The sequence below is a fragment of the Rhineura floridana genome, chromosome 22 (assembly GCF_030035675.1).
Source record: "Rhineura floridana isolate rRhiFlo1 chromosome 22, rRhiFlo1.hap2, whole genome shotgun sequence".
In the NCBI taxonomy this organism is placed as follows: Eukaryota; Metazoa; Chordata; class Lepidosauria; order Squamata; family Rhineuridae; genus Rhineura; species Rhineura floridana.
In genome coordinates, this window is record NC_084501.1 from 8,322,137 (window position 1) to 8,340,599 (window position 18,463).

The window sequence follows — 18,463 nt, forward strand, 5'->3', positions numbered from 1 at the left end:
TCAGTGCCACTTCACAACTGCCGCAGTTCCTGTCACTTAGTGACTTCCCATGAGCTGGGCTCTCCGTGTTGTATGATGCAAGTGGAGACTGTTAGGGAACACAGAATTCAGCTTCTAAAGCAATTGTGGCCTTCTAGATGTTGTTGGACTCCATCTTCCCTGATCATTGGCGTTTTGATAATCTATTCTGATAAATAAAATTATGTTTGCGGGGAGGTAATCCCTGATCAATGGCCACAGTTGCTGAGGCTGATGGGGGTTGGAGTCCAACAACATCTGGATCCTTGTCTCTGATCTATTTTTTTTCTTAGCAAAACCAAGGTTCTAGCCCTCATGGCTTCTAAGATGGAAAGTATCTAGGCAAGCTTGCATTCAAAGCAATAGCAATTGGAGGAGATTATATGGCTGAGCAGGACTTTGGCGGGGATGAGTGAGGAGAGATTGATGCTCTGTGTGCCAGAGCCCTTTCCCACGAGTAGTAGTATTTTATCTTATCTTGTAAGATAAAACAATGCGCACACCTTTCCTTTAACTCTCCTGTCTTCATAGTTGGCTTTCTTGCTTCAGAGGTTGTGGACTTACTCCATCCTTGCAAATTCATCCACAAACATTACAAGTTCAGAAAGCGTTTTAAAAGTCTGCTGGCCAACCCGTGTTACTAATTGGGGACATTAAAAAGAGAGAGTGTGAGCAGTGACTTTGCAGAGCGTTTCAGTTTGGTTGCATGAGGCAATTCCGTGAACAGCCCTAGGCGATTGGCTCCTTGCGACTCTGTAGCCTATTACGTGTCAGCAGAGAGTGCATGCACGGTAACAGTATTGTTCCTCAGGCTTCTGAGAATAGCAGCGTGGATGCACTGGGCCATTACGATGCAAATTGGGTGGCTTGTTCCATTCTTGTTTCTTCACCAGCCAAGGCCAGCACCACTTCTATCTGTCATCTCTAACTGCTTTTCCCCCTCCTCTTGCGCAGGCTGCTGGACCCCGGGCTGGGGAGATGTTCCGAACAGCCATCATGATGGCTGCCAGCCTAGCCTTGACCTCTGCAGTGGTGGCTCATGCCTATTACCTTAAGCACCAGTTCTACCCGACGGTGGTGTACCTGACCAAGTCCAGCCCCAGCATGGCGGTGAGTCTGCATGCTATCTTGGGGGTGTGTAAGGAGAGGTTGGCTTATAAAAGTGGTTCCGTCTTAGCGGATGGTCCACTTAACGGTTTTTCTGCCTATTGTAGCAACTGTAGCGCACTGTATGATTTTTTAAATTGTCTTTTTATTGCTTCTTGTTTCTTCTCTTGTATTCTATTAACAAAGAAAGGAAAGAAAAAGAAGAGGGAGAAATAATAAAGCAAAATATTAAAGAGAAAAGTTTAAAAAATGTGAATAATACTAATAATAACAATAGACCAACATCAGTTTACATTGCAGACACGGTAACCATCTGTCCGTGCATCTTAAATTAAACATATAAATATAATCCCTCCAGACGTGCAAATAGGTATTCACATGAAATTGACGTCCTGAAGAAATTTGTTCACGTGTATCCGTGGTGTGGCTACATATGATGTTGTGTGTGGCTCAGGCAGGCATAGTTTGGGGCAAACTGCCTTGCAGGCCACATTGGGGTGGGGTGCTGGTGGGCCAAATTTGGCTTGGAAGCCGGGGGTTCCCTACCCCTGGCCTAGATTGACCAGCTGTCTGACCCAGGCTAAAGCAACTCTTTTATGTAGGTGGAGGAACAGGGGATGAGGACGATGGGTGGTTCTCTCTTCATCTTGACAATGAGGACACTGAACTTGTCAAGGATTATCAACACCTCAGCACAGTCATTAACCAAAATGGAGACAATAGTCAAGAAATCAGAAGAAGGCTAGGACTGGGGAGGGCAGCTGTGAGAGAACTAGAAAAGGTCCTTAAATGCAAAGATGCATCACTGAACACTAAAGTCAGGATCATTCAGACCATGGTATTCCTGATCTCTATGTATGGATGTGAAAGTTGCACAGTGAAAAAAGCAGATAAGAGAAAAATCAACTCCTTTGAAATGTGGTGTTGGAGAAGAGCTTTGCGGATACCATGGACTGCGAAAAAGACAAATAAATGGGTGTTGCAACAAATTATTCACTAGAAGCTAAAATGATGAAACTGAGGTTATTGTACTTTGGACACATCATGAGAAGACATGATTCACTAGAAAAGACAACTTCCATTATCCTCGGCCATTGTCCCTGCTTGCTGGGGCTGCTGAGAGGTATCGTTCAGCAGCATCTGGAGGGCCAAAGGTTCCCCACCCTTGATACGAAGGCATGGCTGAGCTTAGGAAAAGTAAGGCTGGCTATCTAGGAAGTGCTACATTGGCCATTTGTATTGTTGTTGTTGTTGTTGTTGTTATTAGATTTATATCCTGCCCTTCCTCCCAGCAGGAGCCCAGGGCAGCAAACAGAAGCACCAAAAACATTAAAACATCATAATAACAAACTTTAAAACACATTAAAACAAAACATCTTCAAAAACGTTACTTAAAAAAAGCTTTCAAAACATGTAAGATTAAACACATTTTGAGAAGAAAGTTTAAGAATATGTTAAAAAGCAATTCCAACACAGACGCAGACTGGGATAGGTCTCAAGTTAAAAGTCTTGTTTGTTTTTTTACACAGCCAAAACCACCTGGGAAATTTTGAACTTAACACGATCGCTCTATCAGGCAGTGCATTTTGTGCAAAAATCCTACCTCTCAATTTAAACTCTGTATTGGGGATGACCAAAGAATGTGTGGAGAGACAATATGATTGTATGATAACTGGAGACCCAGGGTTGGATCCAACTAAATTCTACTCAGAGTAATGTTAGTCAGGACCATTACCTTCAATGGGTCTACTCTTAGTAGGACTAATGTTGGATACAACCCACAGTTGCAATTCTGTAACTCGAGGTAACACAGCTTAGAAAGAGTTCTGTCTGAGGAGCTTTCCAGTTCTTTTAAATAGTCAATTAAAGCATTTCCCATCCTTGTCATTTTTCTCCTCCTCCTCCTCCTCATGTCAGGTGCTGTACATTCAAGCTTTCGTCCTGGTGTTCCTGTTAGGGAAATTCATGGGGAAAGTCTTTTTCGGGCAGCTCCGAGCAGCAGAAATGGAGGTGAGCCCTGCTGGGTTCAAGATCGCTGTTGAACATTGTGGTAGGGCCTCGATGGGGAAAGTGGAGATGCGCCTCGTGGGAGGATGCACTTCAACAAAGAGCCAGAGGCTCCGCAGTGTCACTTCCTCAGATGACGTCACCGTGTCATTGCGGAGGTGAAAATAGTTTTGCTCACATTATCCTCTTCTTCATAAGAGGGAATCCGTATTGATAATCTTAAAAGGGTGCCATAAGCTGGGGAGGTGCAGGGGGCACTTTGGCATCATTTCTAAGAGTCCAGTCACACATATAGGCGGGCCCTGCTTATACGGCAGGTTCCGTTCCGGACCCCCGCCGTAAAGCGGGAACCCCATTGAATATAATGGTGCCGTTGCGCGAAAATGTCGCAAAATGGCAGAATCGGCTTAAAAAAAGTGAAATCAAAGCCGCCGCATTAGCGGAACGCCGGGAAGCGAAGTGCCAGGAAGCGGGGCCCTACTGTAATATGCCTAAACCTACCTGATGCATGGTGCAATAAATGACTTGAGTTCTTTAAGTTTTGGCTCTAGAGATGTAGGGAGGAGTGTTTTGCAGGAACTAAAGGGAGAAGGGAGAGGTTTAGCTGCATTGTCGTCAAAAGTTCCGGGTGAGAGACCCCAAATTTCTGACCCTTTGTACATCTCAGAAGCTGGAAGGGTTAGAAACACCTTTTTGCTCACATGAAAGCAGAGGGTCTCAGATCCAGGGCTGTGGAGTCGGAGTCAGAAGCTATTTTGGGTGGAGTCGGAGTCGGTAGAAATGTACCGACTCCGGCTTCAAAATAAATTTTGATTGACAAAGTTTTTAAAATATAAATTAAAAATGTCAAAGAAGCTTCCCATGAAGTCAGCTGTAGTTGAGCATTTCACCATAACTCAAGATGGAAAACATTTTGTGTGTCAGTGTATGACACAGGACCCAGATGAAGACAAATGCTGTGATGCCAAGATCAGCGCATATTCAGGCAGCGATAAAAATGCTCCTACGAGAGCTTCCAATTTAAAAAGACATTTAGAGCCCTTTCCAGGGCTGTGGAGTTGGAAGCAATTTTGGGTGGAATCAGAGACGGAGTCAGACAGTAGAAAAATAGAGGAGTTGGAGTCCAAGGTTTGGCGTACCGACTCCACAGCCCTGCTCGGATCAAGCCCCTGGCTTCTCTCCCAGCTGGCTAGATTTCTACCTGTGTTGTGTAACTGCAGACATGCAGGTGTCTAGGCTGTGGCTATAGGGCAGGTGGGGAACCTTTCCCCCCCCCCCGAGGGGCTGCAATCCCTCATGAGCAACCTTGTGGTTGCCAGTGATGGCCAGGGCCAAAATTGGGTGGCGTAACAGCTCTGACTCTTTCCTCTGTATAGTAAGCCACATCCCAGCCACGCAAACGTCAAGAGGTTTCAATGCACACATTTCTCCCTTCTCCATCTGGGCAACCAAAGAGGCATTGTTGCAATTTAAGGATGATTTCCAGGAAGGCAAAAACACCACCGGGGGGGGGGGCTTAGGCCAGGGTGGTGAGGAGCATCGCCTGGGGATAGCGGGGGGAGCTGTATATAGAGCAAAAACAAACCTAGAGGATATATTCCCTGACCAATCAATAGAGGCAAAAGAATTAACAGAGTCAAGGTCCCAAATGAGCATTGTGTGTTTATAGCATAAATATGTCAGGATTTGTAAACTTTACAAAGAATAAGTCTGTGGCCGATAGGTTGTTCCTTGATAACCGAGCCATCTTTTGTGACTTCACAACGCTGAACAGCAGATACTGTGCATAATGTCATGTGGCGTGTTTTCGGAATCACAACTTTTGTAAACAGTCTCCGTCTCCATGATATCAAGGTTTGGCGCAACCCTGTCTTTGCGTTTCATTGCTGTGGTGCTGTCAGCATTTGACGGATACATCAAGGCAGCACAGCTAGATATTTTGGAATAAATGGATGTGATATTAAACACAGTGCCCGTTTATCAGCATGGTGAAGTCGTATAAGATTGTTTGGTTATCATTGTATATTCAGAGACCATACACATACTCTTTGTAAAAATAAATAAATAAATTAAAGGCTTTCATATCTATGTTATATAAAGTACATGATGTTCATTTAGGGCCTTGACTTATTCTCTCAGACTGCATAAAGAGGGACGGAGGGCTGTATATGGCCCCCAGGCCTGAAGTTCCCCCACCCTTGCTGTAAGGCCGTGGCGACTTGCAGCTCCATGTCAGCTGTTCAGCACCTTGGGCAGCTCCTTGAGAGGTCAGACTAAAACCTGGATTCCACTGCCTCCCTGACGTGGAGCCGCCAGCCAGCGCTGCTGTAAGGCGACAGCTTTTTGGAAGCAAAGAAGCGGGGTTGCTTCTGTTAGATGCCATCTTTTGCAGGGGGATAAATGGGGGGACAGACGGGCCTTGGTTCAGCGAGAGCTCCTTAAATCCATCTTTCTCACACAGCATCTGCTTGAGCGGTCATGGTATGCAGTGACCGAGACCTGCCTTGCCTTCACAGTCTTCAGGGATGACTTCAGCCCCCGCTTTGTGGCCCTCTTCACCCTCCTCCTCTTCCTCAAGTGCTTCCACTGGCTGGCCGAGGACCGGGTGGACTTTGTGAGTATGACGATGCAAGCGTGCCTGGCCTGGAGGACAGGGTAGCTTGGGCTGACACAGTTCTCACCAGGCGGGGGTACGGTGCTGGGGGGAGCCATTCTGTTTCCTGAACAATTCAAGCAGCGCAGTGTGGCTGTGTTAAAAACCTCCCTTCTGTTTTCTAAATCTGGAAGCATTGCGGTTTTCTCTCCAGCCTGACCAGAAAGCACAGAGCGGGATAGAAAGCGAAGCTTCTGTAATCGTCAGCTCCGAAGCAAGCCTGACGTGCAACACTCAGCTTCAGGGGCTTTCACACTATATTTCTAGGAACATTTAAGTTGTTTTTAATAGGTTCAGGTTTATTAAATTTGTACATTGCTTCCCACTAAAAGTCCCAAAGTGATTTACAGTGAAAATAAAAATACAGTGATGACATCATGTAAGCGTTATTGAAAGTGGGTTTAGTAGTATAATTATATCATTGGTGCTGCCTAAAATGTGTGTGTGCGTGGGGGGAGGAAAAATCTTGAACTGGTGCCATAATAGTGACAAAGTTTGCACTTGGTGGGCCTCCCTCAGAAGACCGTTTCCTAAACAGGGGCCTACTACAGGGAAGGTCCATTATCTCATCACCACCCTCCAGACTAGAGTTTCTGGGAGGTTTATCAGCTTACCAACCATGACCAATGTTCCCCTCAGATCTCCAGTTGCGCCAAAGTCTTGAGCTGAGTTTGCAGGCACATTCTCCGTTCATGCAGGGTTCGGGAACCTTTTCTGGTTGGTGGGCCAGATCTTTATCTCCCCATCTCTGGAGGGCCAAATTTATCAGGTGGGCACCTCCCACACCTATCAATCCCCTCCCCTCTACCTGTCACCTAATGTCATAGAAATGTCAGGTGACGCTGTGCTTCGAAGCCCTGACTGTTGGGACTTCAAAGTGCAGTGAGGAGCTCTTTGCAAAAGGGCTTTTGAACACCCTCGTGCTGCAGTTTGGCTGCACACTGAGCCTCTTCTGTTTCCTAGCTTAGCTGGTGAGCAGAGAATTTAGTCCTACTGGCTGGGAATGCTCTGGCAAGGTAGACCACAGCAGGACTGAATCCCATCCTCCAGCTCAGTCACATCAGCTGATGGACAGGTGGGTGTGGTTTGGAGGAAATACAGGCCAACATGGACCCTCTGGTTATCCGTTCCTGATGCAAGGCAGTGGTGAAGGCCAAAAGGCTAACGTCATCTCTACAGGGAGGGGGGGGTGTGAGCTCAAGGCCTGCTGTGGTTCATTCCTGCTAGCACACATTGAGCTGTCTTTAGTCAGCCCTCCACACGTTTTGGGCATGTGCTGGCTGAGGTTGATGGGAGTTATAGTCCAGAACAGCTGGACAGCACCAAGTTGGCAAAGGCTGTAAGTCGTGGCTTAGCATGGCATGCAAACGCGACATGTGTGAAGGGAAGCGCAGCTGTTGTCAACATGCGGAGCCTGTAAAAGTGACTCCTCAGGGAGGCTACTCAGACAGGGCAAAGTTGTGGCGGTTTCCTTCCCATCAGCCCCTCTTTCAAACCCACGTCAAGCTCTGTTCATGGCAGGCCTAGAAAAATGCTTCCGATTCTTGGTGCCACAATCTCTTGTTAGCATCAGCCCTGGAGAAGGTTGGGGGAAAACTAGAGATGTAAAATTTCTGGAAATTTTGATGAAGCCACAGGGAAAAATGGAATTTTTTGGAAAAATTGAAAAAATGTAATATTAGCACTTTTTTCAGATTGAAAGTCACGTCAGAAACAACAAATGTAATTATCTACAAGTTAGTTTGGCATAAAATTATCACATTTGGTATATTAAAAGTACATTTTATTCAAACAATTATTACAAATTGAATTTACTTTTTAAAATTTTTACCTTTTTTGGTAACAAATGGATCTACAAGATCCTGAACTGTAAGGAACCTCTTTCGTTTTGCCAGTTTATGAGGAACAGGCAACAAACAATTTAAAAAAACAGAAGAAACCATCAATATTAATAACAAAGAAAATTATTTATGTCTCTGCTAGTCCTCCACAGTGTCAAGCAGACAAAGCATCCATTCCCATAAAAAGAACTGCGAAAAAGGGGGAGCCAAGATTCAATGAAACATGTTATTCATCATGCTAAAATAAAACATTCCATAATCCCTTTTTTCTTCATTTTTTCAATTTTTCCAATTTTTCAGAAAAAAAACACAAAAAAGACTAGGAAAAAAACAGGGACAATTTTTTTCTTAACTTTTCCCGTTTTTTTCCGGGCCTTCACATCTCTAGGGAAAACTCACCTCGAAGGTGCCCATGCCAATTTTAAGTTGGGGGTGGGGAACCTTTGGCCCTCCAGATGTTGCTGCACTCAAATATTCCTGACCGTTGGCCATGCCGGCTGGGGTTGATGGGAGCTCAAGTCCCGACAGCATCTGGAGGGCCACAGTTTCCCCATCCCTGCTCTAAGCGCTTCCACCTTCAGACATTTCTTTTCTGTAGGGATCCTTGTGAGTGATGGGTTTTTATCCAGAATGCCAGAGCAGCCACGTTGCGGGACAAAGTCCTAAGATGCCTTGGCAAGGCACATGGTCTGTAATCAAGGCGCAATTTTAAGCTTGGCCAGTCGAGAGAAGTTGCTGCTTGTCTCCTGCCGATGATCAAAAGGATGAAGACATTTTGGGGTAGCTGGCTGACCCATTAAGCTTGGTCTCTTTTTTTTTCTCCCTAGATGGAGAGGAGCCCAAACATTTCCTGGCTCTTCCATTTCCGCGTTGTCTGTAAGTACCCAGCCTTCCTTTTAAGCCTTTCTTCTTGCACCGTCCTGCTTCCCCCAGTCCTTTCTTGTAAAAGTGGTCACCTGGTTTCTTGTACAAGACAGTGGCTGTAGCCCAGGCCTCCTATGCTGTGCACTTGTATGGGAGACAACAGATGAAGGGGGGGGGGAGGAAATGAATATGCAGTTATGTCAGGGAAAGAATTTGCAGTTCTTTCCATTGCATGCAATGTTGCTTGTTCCAGTTTGCTTTGGGGTTAGGAGGTGTTCCAAAAGCACCCCGGAAAAGGAGGGAGTTGTATGCTAGTGAGGTCTGAACCGGCGGTGCCCTACCAGGAACAAGACCTCGGGGTTGTAGGGGTTGTAGTGGATAGCTCGATGCAGGTGCCGGCCCAGCGTGCGGCAGCTGTGAAAAGACAAATTCCATGCTAGGGATCATTAGGAAAGGGAAGACTGCCAATATAAAAATGCCTTTGTATAAATCTATGTTGTGGCAACATTTGGAATACTGTGTATATTTCTGGTTGCCTCGCCTCAAAAAGAATATTGTAGAGTTGGAAAAGGTTCAGAAAAGGGCAACCAGAATGATCAAGGGGGTGGAACGACTCCCCTATGAGGAAAGGTTGCAACATTTGGGGCTTTTTAGTTTAGAGAAAAGGTGAGTCAGAGGCGACATGATAGAAGTGTATAAAATTACATGTGGCATGGAGAAAGTGGATAGAGAAAAGTTCTTCTCCCTCTCTTATAATGAAACTGAAGTTTGGAACATTCAGGAAAGACCAGAGAAAATCCTTCACACAGCACATAGTTAAACTATTGAATTCGCTCCCACAAGAGACAGTGATGGCCACCAGCATGGGTGGCGTTGAAAGAGGATTAGACAAATACAGAGAGGCTAACAGAATCAAAGGCTACTAGCCACAATGGCTATGCTCTGCCTCCACGGTCAGAGGCCACATGCTTCTGAATACCAGTTGCTAAAAACCGCCGGAGGGGAGAGTTGCTGTTGCACTCAGGTCTGGCTTGCAGGCTTCCTATTGGGGCATCTGAATGGCCACTATGAGCAGAGGATGTTGAACCAGATGGGCCACTGGCCAGATTCAGCAGGCTTTTCCCATGTCCCAACAGTGGCTACTAGCCACGATGGCTTATGTTCTGTCTCCACTGTCGGAGGCAATATGCCTCTGAATACCAATTTGCTGACAATCACAAGTGGGGAGAGTTGCTGTTGCACTCACGCCCTGCTTGCGGGGGCTTCTCATGGCCATTTGGCTGGCTACTGTGAGAACAGGATGCTGGACTAGATGGGCCATTGGCCTGATCCAGCCGCAGGGCTCTTCTGATGTTTTCATGATGTCAGCCAAACACATTCGAGAACACATTTTTAAAAACAAGCCGAAAGGAAGACGATAAAATATGTGCCTTACTCTCTCCCCCAACCCCCAGTGGTGTAAACTTACTTGCAAGGGAGGAAGATCTTAGGGTCATAATATAAGGAGGCCACTTCCGAAGGGATTTCCTCTGGGCTGATCCTGTGGGGGCATCTGGTTGGCTTTGGCAAGAACAGGATGCTTCACTAGATGGGCTCTTATGTTCTTGTGACCTTATGAAGACAGCATGTGTGTGTGTGTGTGCGTGTGCCCAGAGGTGTTCTTGGGGGCACTGCCAGGGGAAGGCTGTTCCAGGGAGCAGGAGGGCTTTGGGGGAGGGGGAGCCAGAGGAACAAAAATCACAGGGATGGTTGTCAAGATAGAAGAGTGGAGAGAGGGAGAGAGGGGGGGGGGAGAGGGGGAGAGGGAGAGAGAACGAGAACTGGTGGGGGAGGAAGGCCATGCCGGGTCTTGAAAGCGAGGGGCAAGACGTTTGTGTTGGATCCGGGAGTGGGATTTGGGGGGTTTTTGTTTTATTTACTTGACTGTTACTGTGCTGCTGCTGGTGCTATTATTAATATTATTATTATTATTATTATTATATATTTGTCATTTGCTCCAAAAATAAGTGGATCAAAGTGACTAACCTTTTTTTAAAAAAGCATCTGAGTATTTAAAATACATCAAATATAAAAGAACAGCATGAACTGCAAGTGCTCGCCCTAAAAAAAATTCAGAAAGGTTACAAAAATAAACAATAAGACCATTGTTGACGAATAAATATAGCGTTTCCTTCTTCTGACATGCCTCCCCGCTTAGCCCCTCTCGGCCTCAAGGGGCTCTCGCCCAGGACTCCCCCCCCCTTCCACGCTGGCTCTTGCCCAGGATCCAAACAAACTCACAGATCCCCCCAAAAAGCCTCACGATGAGGTGGGGTTCCTGGACCCTGCTGACATCACCCCGGCCTCTCCCCTGAGGGTTGCTCTTATGGGCAGGCACCAGGGGGGATGGAGTTTTTCCTCCGGCCACCCGCAGTGTGCCCCGGTCAGCTGCTCTACACACACCCAGTTCTTGGCTACAGCAGATTTGGTATGTTTCCCAGGAGGGTAGCAGACAGGACACCCCTCCACTCACAGTTCTTTCCCTGGCCTCTGCATGCCTCTTTCAGCCTGTTCGCGGGTATATCCAGGACTTCCAAACAGGCAAATTTGTACAGGCCAGACATGTCTTCTCTTCTGCAGTCCAGGGTTTGCATTCAGAGATGGGCAATGCTGGTGTTCAAGCGATCTTTTTTCTTTTTCTTCATTGTATTTTATTTTTAGATGTTGATATCTCGTCCTTCAATAAAAATTCCCAGAGCGATTTTCACTAAAACACCCACAGTTAAAGTACAATTGAAACAGGTCCAAACAGTCCTACTTAACAAGGAAGAATCAAAAGGCTTCAGGCAAAGGTACCCCTGGAGCCAGAAGGACATGAAGGTTCAGCAGCTGATTTGCTGGGCTCAGGTGCAACCTCCTCTCTAAAATGCTCCTGTGCTCTGCCGAGAGCTTGGCAGGGTGGGCATTTCCCAACTGTTGGGTCCTTAGGCTGAAAAGGAAGGGGGCTGAGCCGATGGTACATGACGCCTTCCTCAGCTGAACTTCGGCTAAAACTTGGCCCTGCGGAACGCTCCGTCTAAAAGGCTTCGCGGCGCTTCTGCCTGCAGAATGGCAGTTGGTCTGCTGGTTAGGGTTTTGTGGCTTTTGCGCAAAGGGTGGATGAAATAGTACAGAGGATGGGGGGACCGTGAGACTGAGCAGACGGAGCATCCCTATCAGATGCTTTGCGGGGGGGGGGCTTCTTACAGTTTTAAACACTTCCTTCCGGTGACTCTGCAAAGGAGGCAGGTGGACAGAAAGAAAACTCCAGATGGGCATTTGCATGCCGGGGCTAACAGGAAAGATAATTTCATACTGGCATTTGCATACAGATCGCGAGGATGCTGCGATGCAGAGCCCTGTGCAGTCACCGACTGCAAGGCTTTTTTAAAAAAATCTTGATCAGCTCAAGTAGAAATGCTAATGATTAAGTGGTGTGTGTGTATAAAGCACCTTGGATGGTTCCTTGAAAGTTCGGACTAAAACCTGGAGTGAATTTCACTGCGCCACTGACATGGAGCCACCAGCCTTCACTGCTGAAGGTGCTGTGACTGCTGAGGGCCTGGAGGGGGGAAGGAGAGGGAGGGCTGGAAGGAGGAGGATTGCCGTGTGCCTCTTCTTCCTTGCCATTCTTCCTCTGCTTGCTGCTGCTTTCCTGACAGTGATATTGGCACCTTAAAAGTGTGATGGCCAGACTGCTGATGGGGGTGCGTGGCCGACAACATGCAGTACCACCGTTAAAACATCTGCACTGGCTGCCCATCAACAGCCGAGCCAGATTCAAGGTGCTTATATCAATGTACAAAGCTCTGAACAAATCAGAGCCAGAGTATCTTCGAGACTGGCTGAACCCTTATGTGCCAGTTTGATCACTGAGGTCATCTGCAGGAGCGGCTTTCTCCCGAGTTGGCGAGGCTCATTTAACATCAACACAAAATCGAGCCTTCAGTGTCATTGGGCCAGTCCCCTGCAGTGCTCTCCCAACAGAGATTCAACAGGCGCCTCCTGTGTTAACCTTTAAACTCCTGCTGAAAACCTTTCTGCTCTGCCAGGCTTGTAGCTGACCTTTGTTTTTACTGTATTTTAATGGTTTTTCCTGTATGGTTTTTTATTTGTTGTAAACTGCTTTCCCTTTTTTTAAAAAAGAATAGCATTACGCAAATATATCAATAAATAATATGGGATAAGCTTTTTGCGGAGTCCACAAGATTGGATGCATGAAGTGTAAGCCCCAGATGTCAGGGAATCGGGCACGTGGGTGCAAAGCAACAGAGGCGAAAGTTGAAGTTAAATGGCAATGAAATGCAAGAAGTACAGTATGTGACACTTCAGCAAAATAAGCACAGCAACCCCTTCACAACCTCAGTAATTGATGCTAACACGAGCATCTGGGTGCGGCTGAGCAAATTAGTGTGGAGTGGGACAGGGAACCATTTCTCTATTTAGTCTCGAACGGAACGGAACTTCTTGATCAATTATAATTCAGCTGTTTGACACTAGAGTTTCCCTTTGAAGCTTGTTTCTACAAGGGCGGCAACCTTAAGGTCAAGGACAGGGTTTCCTGGTAGGTTGGAATGTTCTCTTTCTGGCTTCTGAATATAGTCATTTCTGATACCAGAAATCTTAAGCCATAATCAGTAGTATAGTGGCCCCCTCCCTTTTTTTTTTTTTGCACTACTGGGTTGAGAATAAAATCCTTGTTAATGCCTTCTCCCCACAACAACAGATGCCCCAGGAGCCAATCAGCACGAAAGGAGAGAGTGTTAGCTGCTGAGAAGAATCTTCTCAGTGGCTGATTTGTCCGCTTTCACTGTGATTGGCTCCAATCAGCAGGAAAGGACAAGGAAGCATGTGGGAAGACTCTTCTCAGTGGCTAACACACTCCCCTTTCATGCTGATTAGCTCATAGGATGCTGGAGATATAGGGACCCTGCTCCCAAAAAAGTAAAGGGTCTAACACCCCCCTGAGACCCTGGATGACTACACCCCTGGCCATAATACATTTGCTAGCCCTTTTCTTTAGGGTTCACAAGAGTGGTGTTGTTGTTTTTCTCCCTGCAACAGACTTAACACAGTTGCCTCTCTGCAAGCAGTGAAATAATCTCTGTCTGTTTGTTTCTTTAGCTCTGATGCTGCTCCTGAGCATCCTGGACTTCCTGTTTGTCAGCCATGCCTACCACAGCATCCTTACGCGGGGCGCCTCTGTCCAGTTGGTCTTTGGCTTTGAGGTGAATTGAGTGTGTTTTGTGCTTTGCATGCAGATTGTGGCCCACGGTGGCTGTCTGAGGTCTCCGGCAACCTTCAAGGATGCGAATTGCAGATTGCAAAGAGAAGGGGCGGCCTAGCCCTTGGAAATGAGCCTGGGAACAGCAGGGCCCAGAGCGTGAAGGGTGGGGAGGCAGTGCAGCCGTTGGTACCTGCCATTTAGAGACGCTTTCCCTTTCGCCATCCAAGGCAACAGAGCAGCTATTGCTCAACTTGCTGGCATGAAGGGGAGGGAGGAAGCCTACGGTTACAGAGGTTCGGTGTGTCCAGGCACAGGACACGCTTGCTTCACACCTGCCGCCACCTTCTGTTACTGAACAGGCAAACCTGAGCGTGTTTACAACTGTTGCCTAGGCCACATCTGCACTATGCATTTAAAGCACTTTAAACAGGCTCCTCACCCCTAAAAGGGAATCCTGGGTACTGCAGTCTGTTCAGGATGCTGAGAGTTATTAGGAGACCCCTTTCCCCCTCAAAGAGCTGCACTTTCCAGAGTGGCTTAAGGATCAGTCCCTCTTCTCAGGCATCTCCTGGGAACAAGCTTCGGTTCCCAGGATTCTTTGCCCTTCTGTCGATTGACTCGGCTTTCTCGCTTCCCGCTCCCTTTTCGCAGTATGCCATCCTCATGACGATGGTGCTCACCATCTTCATCAAATACATCCTGCACTCCATCGACCTCCAGAGCGAAAACCCCTGGGACAACAAGGCCGTCTACATGCTCTATACAGAGCTCTTCACAGGTAACGGGGAAGGCCTGTCGCTCAGTGGGTAGAGCATCTGCTCCACGTGCAGGCAGTGCCAAGTTCAAGCCACACCATCCCCAGATAGGGCTGAGGAAGGCTCCTCTCCGAGACCTTGCAGAGTCACTGCCAGTTGGTGTAAATGGCCCAGTCGTCTGATCTGATACGAAGCAGCTCCCTGTGTAACGGCTGCCACCTGCCTGGAGGGGCAACGGGACCCCTCCCATCGGGGGGGGTGTTTTCTGGACTGTGGCAGTCCTTGGTGGGACGTAGGGATACGAACGTAGGAAAGAGCCTGCTGGATCAGGCCAGTGGCCCATCTACTCTCATAGTGGCCAACCAGATGCCCCCATGGGAAGCCCACGAGCAGGTCCTAAGCACAGCTTTCCTGCATGTGCAGCTGCCTTCTCTTGGGCCACCTGCCAAGCTGCAGTCCCCATTTATAAAACGTCAAACATTGCATGGTCAGATTTGGCATTCCACATTGGGATAATTATCTGGAAAACAAGTTCAGGACAATAACCATTTAATATATGCTTACCTCCCTAGAGCATTATAGGTACAATGACTCCTATTGTCAACTGCACTATTTTCTCTCGTTGTTGTATAAGTTATTCTTGTTTTGTATTCTGTTCTACCAAAACCCAATAAAGACATTATTAAAAAAAACACAAAACATCGAACCAATTTTGGGGTTTGGTTTGTGACCACCAAGCTGATTCCATGTTGACAACAAAGGGGACGAGAGGGCACCGGGCATGTGTGGTTCAGATGCACGGAAGAGTTCGCCTCTTGGCCGTTTGAAGACTTTGTTACCAGCTTAACACCACCCTCCTCTTCCTCCTCTGCAGGTTTCATCAAGGTCCTCCTGTACATGGCCTTCATGACCATCATGATCAAAGTACACACCTTCCCGCTGTTTGCCATCCGACCCATGTACCTGGCTATGAGGTGAGGCGTGGCTGATGTTGGTGTGTGCCTGCGTTGGCCAGTCTGTGTTGGGATCGACGTGTGCGGAATAAAAGGCCGCTGACTTGAAAGAACCTTCCAACGAGTCTTGGGGTGGGGGAGGGGGACAGTTTGGGCCGATGCCATGTGAAGCTAGATAACACCCATGCTGATTGTCTGTGGGAGTAATGAGGCTGATGCCCTTGGATCAGCCCCTAGTGCTTTTTCTTTGTGTATTTCATTTATAACCCATCTTTTCTCCCAAGGAGCTGTAGGTAGCATACATCGTTTTCCCCCTCCTGATTTTTTCCTCACAACAACTCTGTGAGGTGGGTTTAGGCCAGCCTTTCTCGATTAGTGGGCCACCAGATGGTGTTGGACCACAACTCCCATCAGCCAGCATCGCCAATGGTCAGGAAAGATGGGAATTGTGGTCCAACAACATCTGGTGGCCCACTAGTTGGGAAAGGCTGGTTTAGGCTAAGAGGCAGTGATTAGCCCAAGGTTACCCAGTGAGCTTCGTGGCCAAGTGGCGGATTTGAATCCTGGTCTCCCAGGTCCCAGTCTGACACTAACCACTACCGCTTAGGAAAGACACCATTCTTGACAGATTTATTTTTAAATATATTTCTAGAACAAACCAACAGACTTAAATATCAAAATATGGGCCTTTTAATCAGCAGGGGAAGGTGCCTGTTCCTCTTGAATATGCATATGGGGCAGGTGAAGCAAGCCTAAATTTTATTAGAACTAGAGCACTTGGCTGCCAGTGTGTTGCCGAAGCATCTATAGTTTTGACATTTTTGAAATTATGTTAACTTAATATTGTTAGCGTAATATATATTCCATCTAAGCATGTGGCATTTCATACTGAGCAGATATTATTACTATTACTACTGATTTATTACCCACCCTTCACCCTAATGTCTCAGACATTCAATATACTTTAAAACAAATCACAAGAATAGGGCAAGTCCTAAAACAATACATCTCCCTACCCCAAGTGGCTGAAACTGGCACACAGGAAAAAAAAACAGCTGAAGGGGAGGGAAACGGAGGCAAGGAAGGATGTGTGGTTATTTCAGTTATAATTGAAATAAGACACGTTTGTTCTGACAAGCTTTCCCAGCTGGATGAATGGGTCTCTGCCATGGGGGCTCACTTTGTGTTGAGTTCTGTTACTTTATTTATTTTTTGTAATTTGCACATTGCCTTGAGGTATGTGTGGAAGGCAATTTGATGACTGAAATGGTCTCAAGCAGCATTAGGAATTGGACCAACCTGTGCCTTTGGCAGTTGCTAAAATTCTTGTGGAGGAGGACAGTGCAGAATTAGCCATCTGGGCAGAGCTGTTCACTCAAGTGGTCCTGACCAGTGTTCTTTCTGACATCTTGATAGCACTTTTCCAATCAGCAGTAGACTTGATTCTTTGCATATATCTGTCCAGGCAGTTCAAGAAAGCCGTGACAGATGCGATCATGTCCCGCCGAGCGATACGCAACATGAACACCCTGTGAGTATTCACTCTGCGAGATGTCTGTAGCGAGTGGTTCTCCCTTTCGGGATTGTGGCTTTTTTTTGGGGGGGGGAGGGGAGCTCACAAATTCTGCCGGAAGAATTACAGCAAGGGAACCGACAGTCCTGTGGCCCCTTAAATGTGCATTTTGCTGTAGCATGAGCCTCTGTCAGCAGTTATTCTCAGGATGTTGTCAGGCTTAACACCATAGATTGGATCTTACAAAATGTACAGAAGTTTCATGGCCTCCTTCGATCCTTTTTTTCCTCCCTCTTAGGTACCCCGATGCCACCCCAGAAGAGTTGCAGGCCATGGACAACGTGTGCATTATCTGCCGAGAAGAGATGGTGATGGGTGCGAAACGCCTACCATGCAACCACATATTCCACACCAGGTAGAGAAAGGCTGGAGCTCTGCGACTAATATTTTGGAAACGTAGGGTGGGAGCCACTGTTGGTTCTACTCAGAGTAGACCCACTGAAATTAATCGACATGGTCGATTAATCTCAGTGGGTCTACTCTAGGGAGAGCTTAACTGGATACCGCCCCTAGGTATTTTGATACGATTGAACGTACGAAACTGCTTGTGTTTGTTTACAGTAGGGCGCCACTCATACTGCAGGTTAGGTTCCAGACCCCTGCTGGAAAGCAAAAACCGCCGAAAAGCAGATTAGCTGTAGTGCAGGGGGCTAGAACGTAATGCGCTGATTGCACCAGAGGAGGAGAAGATCAGATCTTCCCCTCCTCGGGCGCGATCAGCTGGAGTGCGGGCAGCTCCAGCCCCCCCACCAGCTGATGGCCCGCTGGTGCTGTATTAGCGGAACACCGAAAAGCGGGGCGCCGAGAAGCGGGGCCCTACTGTGTTGAATGTATTTAATTTATCCTGAAGGAGCCCCAGGTGGCAAATGAAACAGTTTAACAACAGGAAGAAAAACTGAATCAGATCATTTAGACGAGACTGTGACTGGCAGTAGCTGCCTTAGGCAGAGAAGGTAGCCAGGTGGGGGGCTTGTCCTGTTGTGCTGGGCCTGGAAGGCCCAGGGTGACATCCTCAGGGAGCGATCCCTGCCATTTTCCCAGTGGCAGATTCCAGTGGTACTCCATGGAGCGCCTTTGCTGAACCCCTAAACAAATCTGTGGCTGATTGTCTGCACTCTTCAGTCACAGGCACGGTATCCTAGAGAAATGGGGTAGCCCAGACTGGAGCACTGACACCCACCCGCAGGACCAGACGCACAGAAAACAGGCAGTGGCCCTTGCGGCTGCAACTCGAGATGCAGGGTGCATACACGCACCATACATTTAGAGCATAAACCTAGTTGCCCACACCCAAGAATCCTAGGCACTGTCATTTTTGTTAAAGGGTGCTGGGAATTGGAGCCCTGTGAGGGGCAAACTACAGCTCCCAGGATTCTTTGAAGGGAGCGGTGAGCTTTACATCCTATGGCGTGTATGCAGCCGTAGAGGGCTGTGACCTCCCCCCCCC

General features: G+C 47.4%; 1 protein-coding gene across 5 annotated transcripts in view; it reads left to right on the top strand.

The window, feature by feature from the left end:
* SYVN1 (synoviolin 1) overlaps window positions 1-18,463 on the top strand; it is a 52,063-nt gene that overhangs the window by 16,905 nt on the left and 16,695 nt on the right. For all 5 annotated transcript variants that reach the window (XR_009759930.1, XM_061605689.1, XM_061605690.1 and 2 more), the window contains exons 2-10: window positions 973-1,128; window positions 3,043-3,135; window positions 5,594-5,746; window positions 8,454-8,502; window positions 13,633-13,736; window positions 14,387-14,513; window positions 15,365-15,464; window positions 16,909-16,974; window positions 17,255-17,371. Coding sequence is in view for 4 of the 5 variants with exons in the window: in XM_061605687.1 (XP_061461671.1) it covers window positions 973-1,128; window positions 3,043-3,135; window positions 5,594-5,746; window positions 8,454-8,502; window positions 13,633-13,736; window positions 14,387-14,513; window positions 15,365-15,464; window positions 16,909-16,974; window positions 17,255-17,371 (965 nt within the window). In the remaining variant the exon portion in view is untranslated. The remainder of the gene's footprint in view (window positions 1-972; window positions 1,129-3,042; window positions 3,136-5,593; window positions 5,747-8,453; window positions 8,503-13,632; window positions 13,737-14,386; window positions 14,514-15,364; window positions 15,465-16,908; window positions 16,975-17,254; window positions 17,372-18,463) is intronic.